General features: G+C 43.6%; 1 protein-coding gene across 1 annotated transcript; it reads right to left on the bottom strand.

Annotated features, from left to right (window-relative positions):
- Positions 1 to 4346: 4346 nt before the first annotated feature.
- On the bottom strand, positions 4347 to 6510 carry HEY1 (hes-related family bHLH transcription factor with YRPW motif 1; the record flags this gene model as incomplete). The annotated part of the gene is made up of 3 exons (XM_009870959.1): positions 4347 to 5414; positions 6225 to 6306; positions 6424 to 6510. Coding segments are annotated over 3 exons (753 nt in total), but the record flags the coding sequence as incomplete, so codon positions are not given.
- Positions 6511 to 6522: the final 12 nt, after the last annotated feature.

Below are 6522 nucleotides of genomic sequence, written 5' to 3'. Positions count from 1 at the left end.
CTTGGAGAAATACAACCCCCCCGCAAAGCTCCAAGAAGCCTTTCCAATGCAGAGAGAAGAGAGTGGTCTGCAGAGGTCTCCCTGTCCTGAGGCTACCCTGATGAGCAGCAGCACAGAAGATGTCCAGAACTGGCTTCAGCTTCCTGTCCCACCACCAGCACCCCCACCTTCCTTTCCAGGAGGCTTCACCTGGAGTGATCTGGTAAAAGACAGAAAAGGTCCAAGCAAAGTAATGTGGCTAAAAGCTCTACAAGCAGGGCAGAAGGCCCCTATTGGTCAACTCTTTTGAGCACTTAGATGAGCCCCTCCTGCTGTTACATGATGCACTGAAGTAAGAAAAAAAAACAGCTGGAAGAGAACCTCTGTCTCTGAACTTTGCTCTGCTGGGAGGGCTTGGGCAGGCTACATACAGCACGGATCAAAGCAAGGCAGTTTGGTCCACTCCTTCAAGGTGCATGAATAATTAGTAGAATGGGCTAGAGAAAAAAATTGCATGGGACTAGCCGGAATAAGAGAGAACAGTATATAATACCCAAGCACTTCTTTAATAAAAGCTTTCACCAAATGAACACTTCAGACTCCGAAAAGACACCTTCAAGTATCTGTATCTTACTAGGCATTGGCATTTCAACATTTATTACTGCAGTCAAGCTACTATACTGCAAGCATGAGTCAATGCCTGCATCGTCTGGCTCCAGAAGAAAGGGACTGTTCTAATTTTTATTTATAAGCTGGGCAAGTGGAGAGAGAGAGGCATTCAGTTACAAGCAAAGCACATACACTTCTGCGAGGCTGGGTAGGCTGGTTAATGCAGGGATATATTCATGCCTTGGCATACTGAGTCACAAGTACCACAACCCGTCTCTGCAACCTTTCACTTAAGGCCTCAGATGAGGGCTTTTAAAATAACTTTTGTTGCCTTCCAGCACAAAGCCCATGGCCTCCACATTATTCACTACAGACATCCAGCTCCATATAGAGCATGTTATGATCCAAACTGGCAGTTTCCGGCAAGAAGTGCTTGTGAACATGCACAAAGTATAAAACAGGATGAAGGATTTCAGCTTATCTGTGCTCACTTGGGCTTATTTGTTGCTTGGGAGTAAAAAAAAACAAAAAAAAAACAAAAAAAACAAACTTGGCAGGCTTCCCACCACTATGCAACAGTCTAGGAAGGCTTCTGTCACCTGGGGACTCACATGCTGATGTGTAAGTGAAGAGAGCAATAGCCAGGATTTATGGGGGTTTCAGCATGATCCTAATAAACTCTGTCATGCTACTACTGTTAAGACAAGAGTGCCGAACAGAAACTGTCGTAAGAGCTACTGACAGCTTCTTTCCAAAAGCTAAAAAATGTCACTTTCATGAGCTATTTCTTTATGCCTAAGCACAGAATGGATTTCCAAAGGTTTGAATCTCATTTTATGCAGCATTTACCAGCCTCTTAAATTTATTCTGCACTCAAATCCAGCTTCCTTGATAAAGGAAGATTATATTAGCTTATATGAAATACCACATCATCTTACATCCCACACAAAGCTTTAGCCTGAGGATTTCCGGACAGACACAGTTCATCCAAAGCAATTGAAGGTGGTTAGGGGGTCATGGGATCAAGTCACATATGCATTTCCTTTCTTCTCCAGTATCCCTCTGGTTAAGCTTGTGCTCCTGAATTGCTCTTTTGCAATAGGGTAAACAACTAAATGTTTTGAGCTCAGGAGTTATCTGTTGCCTACAGAGGCAAGCTTATTTTGTCTTTCTCTGTCTTTAGAAAGCTAGCATCCTCTAGGAAAGAAAAATAGCAGAACATCTCAGAACTGTAGTTTTTGAGAAACAACACCATTTGTCATTCACGTAGAAAAGTTCCAGCTACTGCTGTCTCTTGATGAAAGTAGAACAAGCACTGCCGTCCCTTTTTCACAGCTGACAAAACAGATACAGCTTAAGTGCTTGCCCAGCATGATTTACTAAGTTAGCAGCATAAGTAGTAATAGAGCCCTGGAATTCTAGCCCTAGTGCTTCAGCTTCTGGGTCATGCTTTTCCCAGTCAAATAACCAGTTTTTGTGAGTTCCTAGAATTTGTTCATCTCTTTCTTCGATAACCATCAGTAGCTTTTCAGTCTCTAAAAATTAATATAGACTTACTGCAAAAGTTGAATAAAATTAGTACTTTTCATTAATATCTTTGCCATTGGTAATGGAAAAAAGACAGTGGACATAGAAACAAACACCAGCAGCTAAACTTTTATTGCACTCTCTGCTTCTGAAGTCCATTCAAGAGCAGGACAGTGGGACAAAAATAATTATAGGGGTCTTTCTACACAAAAGAGACAGCTATTTAAAGGCAGGCAAAGTCATTTGAATGTCAATGAAATAACCATTAAAAGGCTGAGAAGCATTGCCATTTATTAAAAGATCTAAAGAATAGTTGCATGCACTATAGCAATCTTCTAGGTAGGAGCTGTTAATTTGGTATAAAAACCTATTAGGGACAGGACAGAGCATAATTAAACAGGAGACAATACACACTGTGAAAAGGAAACTGGATTTGGTATTTTACAGCCTCTTACTTCATGTTTCTACATGAAATACTGTGCTTTATGATCTCTCCTTAACATCTACGTATTTCTAGCTGCCACAGTGTTTTGCGTTTCATTTCTAGCAGTGGTCTCCTACAGCCCAGGGAGGAAGGTAAAGCAAGGTTACGCACTTGAATGCCCTCCCAATCTTTCCAGCCTCACGGCAATCCTTCTTCCAAGAAAGCCTCTCATCAATGCCACTCCTTAATTGGCCTGAGAGCCCCTCTTTAAACAAAGCTCGTCTCCCACAGGGACGAGCTCTTTCTGCTATTCTGGCAGGGCTAAATCCAGACAAGGATGTGCCGTTTACCAAAACAAGTGGGCTATAAATTCAAATGCACAGGAAAGAAGTGAAGTACTTGCAGGAGAAGTTGCTATGCTCTGCAGGTAGATTTGCAGGCAGGACAGACCACGTCTGGAGAAAACCTTCTATCTACGGGTAAGCCTTTCAGGTTTTTAGTTCAAAAGTACTACTGCTCAGCAGCAAATAGAGGATCAGTCAGGGACCTTGGGTAGCTTCTGCACTCATGCACCAAACGTGAGATAAACAAGGCTGTTAGGTGCACAACTTTGTTATAGAGCTATAGGACAGATAAAGATTTCATGAGGCAGGCAGGAAAGGTCTCTGCATTTGTGAAGATGATGACTTTTTAGTATTAATACATATAAGTAGGAATATTCAAAGGCAGTACAGCTTTAACCTCTTCTTCAGGAGTAACCCTGGTGTCTTCACTGTCTGTCCACGTGCTGCCGGTCAAGTAAAAGTGACACACAAAACAAATCCCTCATTTTCCTTCCCTTGACTGTTACTCTGAGGCACTGCAGTTCTTTATGTGCTTGGCTAGTGTAGCTAGGTATGCCATAATATTTGAGAAGAAAAGTAAATACAAATGCCCACAGCAGGACTACGTAGTAATTGTTTGACATCTCCCACGATACCCAGAAGCATAGAATTCTCCACCGACACTTATCAGACAAACGTGTCATTTAAAATACTTTGTTCTTTCTCCTTTATTTAGCTACAACACAAATACAAGAGCATTGAAACCCTGTCCAGTGGAACTCACTAGAAAAGCCTGTTCAGATTAAGATTCTCATTAAACCAACCAAAATATACATGTACACGCACACACTCTCACATACAGGAGAATGTAGCAGAGCCCTTACGAAATGAAGAGTGGTACTGAACTGCACCCAAAAAAACAATAAAAAATCAACCGGTTAGAGAATGACTGTTAAACAACAAGGCTGTGCTCTGAACGGATTCCCATGGTACCATTCTATCGGCTGTTTAAATACCAGCATCACTCCTTCCAGGTGCAAATTTGAAGCTCACAGAGGGCAAGAGTCTGATCTTAGTCACCCAAGGGGACAGAAGTAATAGAACTATTACTCCACTGTAACTCAAAGCAGAATCTGGCCCAATGAAATAAGTATGTTTACGACCAGCTCCAGCTGGAAAACTACTGCAGGTGACAACCTTTTTTACCGCCTTCACTTGCACAGCAACTAAAGCCACAACCAATATAGTGTGTAATGTGGCTTTTCCATCCTTTCCACTCCAGCATTTGCTCTAAAGCACATACTGGTCCTTTCGGTGGAAGAAACAGCGTAGTGGTTCTGACATGTGAGAAGATGTCCACTAGGGACTAGAATAAAACCACCAAACATACCAAACCACAGCAGAAGAAACAGAAATTGGGCTCTTAGATAAACCTGGTCCATCCGATTTGTCAACGCTTTGTTCAGAAATATGAGACTCAAATATAGTTTACAAAAAGAGTAATTCTTTATAGAACATCTCAATCTCAAAACACAACTGAAAACACAGCCTGTTAACACTGAGAAGAGTGGTCTCAGAAAAATTAATAACTAAACTAGGCCATTGCTAACAATAATAGGTGCTATCTCTTCATAAAAAGACAGTCTGACGTACTCAGGAAAAATGAAACATTTGAAACAAACTGTTTACAAAAGTGATTTAAATGCTCAGCACAGATCTAACGCAAGTGTTAACAACCACTATCGTAATTTTATTTTGGACAACTTCAGCAACTATTTTAAAAACAAAACTGCTAATACAAAAATGTAGAAAACAAAAAGAAAAATCCGAGGAGACAGTTTTTAGACATACTTAGTCAAGGTGAAGCTGTACCTTTGTCCCAGTTATTACGAACTTCAACTTTAAGCGTGGCATAACCCAGCTCAGCTAGGTTTGTAGGCTTCCCCACCCTTACTAACGGGTTAGGTCTTAGAAGGCTCCGATCTCAGTCCCCCAGGGTCTGTATGGTTTGCTAAGGGTCGCTGACTGCGTTGGTGCAGACGGGCTCAGGACGTTGGGGGACAGCAGATGGAAGGAGCCAAATGAAAAGGGGAATGCAGACAGAGACGCCATGGAGGAGAGGAGAGGAGGAGATAGTTTTGTTGTAGATGTGACCACGGGGAGCACTGGTCCAACGCTGCCATTTGGGGGCACTCTGAGTGAGGAAGTTTCAGCATGAGGGGCAGCAATTCTGGTCTGGTGATGTGGTTCTGTGGAAGATGCCGTAGTACTAGTGTTACCGTGCCCGTTTTGTGCCAGCAGCAGCGGGTGAGATATGTGAGGGTGATGTCCAAAGGCACTGCCCCAATGGATGTGTCCAATGCCAGTGTGTGCACTACTTGCTGCTTCCCGTTGAGAGGCGTAGTTATTGAGATGAGAAACAAGTCGAACTCGCAGAGGATCGGAGGCATCCAGACCCTCTATAATGCTAAGGTATCGGGCAACTTCAGCCAGGCACTCTCGAAACCCTAGACTCCGATAGTCCATAGCCAAAGCATGAGCATCAAAATAACCTAAGAGAAAAGAACAAAGAACAGAGTCTTAAGATGCTGTTTTCTAGTCATTGTCTACATGTAGCCTCCCCACTCCACCCTCCCCAATAAGCATATTTCACTTGGATGTGGTTAGTACTCCCAACCATAGATTAGCTGCCAAGCTCCATTTCTTCTCTTTTTTTTTTTTTTTTGGTCTGTCTAACAAGCTTTTCTTTTATATCTGTGCTGTGATGCTTCAAGTCCCAAGACCAGTCACAGATTGCCGTTTTTAAACTGAAATTGCACACTGCCACTGGAGGAAAGTCCTTCTGTTCTGTGTCTCCCCAGTCAAGCAAAACCACAGCACAGTGAAATTCATTAGAAACACAAGTCCTAACTTATCAGAGAGGACTTCTGCAGGCAACATACTTTCTTCCTCAAAGCACATTTCACCATTCTTGCTAATTCTCTTCACTACTCATTTCACCCTCTTTTTTCTAGTTTCAGTTCTGAACTTTCAGAAAGTTAGAGAACCAACCATTTAACAACAACAAAAACTCTGTATTTTCCAAGCTGCCAAAGGCCAGTTCACTTCATAGAGCTGACACGCTACGAGAGAGACTTGTAACCACTCTCCCTTAGAACAACCTGGAGCCAGCACGGTAAAACGCTTCAGCGCTAGCGATGCCGCAAATCTCCTCAAGCAGAAGCAAGTCCTGAATTCCTGATGAAACACAAGAGAGTTTCCATTCCCTTTCCCCATGCACTCCCAGGGCACACCAGGCGCCACGGAACGCGCTCCTCTCCCCGCAGCCTCTCCGCAGGGCTGCTGTCAGGCGCAAACTTTACCTTTCCCTCCTGCCGTATGCAGCATTTTCAGGTGATCAACAGTCATCTGCAGGATCTCTGCTTTTTCCAGCTTGGCCGATCCCTAGGGGAGAAGGGGAAGCACGGAACTTTTCTTAGGCAGAACCAGAGACGTTCAAGAGGGGCGACCCTTCCTCCCGGGAAGGGGGAGGCAGGGCGGAGGAGGGTCACCGGGCACTACCTGCTTCTCAAAGGCGCTGGGCACCAGCCTCCTCAGCTCGGACAGGCTGTTGTTGATGCGATCGCGGCGGCGTTTCTCGATGATCTGGGGGGGTGCAGA

The sequence above is a fragment of the Apaloderma vittatum genome, unplaced genomic scaffold, assembly GCF_000703405.1.
Source record: "Apaloderma vittatum isolate BGI_N311 unplaced genomic scaffold, ASM70340v1 scaffold17586, whole genome shotgun sequence".
NCBI classification, from domain to species: domain Eukaryota; kingdom Metazoa; phylum Chordata; class Aves; order Trogoniformes; family Trogonidae; genus Apaloderma; species Apaloderma vittatum.
Note: the sequence above shows the minus strand (reverse complement) of the source record. Positions and strands in the feature narration are given on the sequence as shown.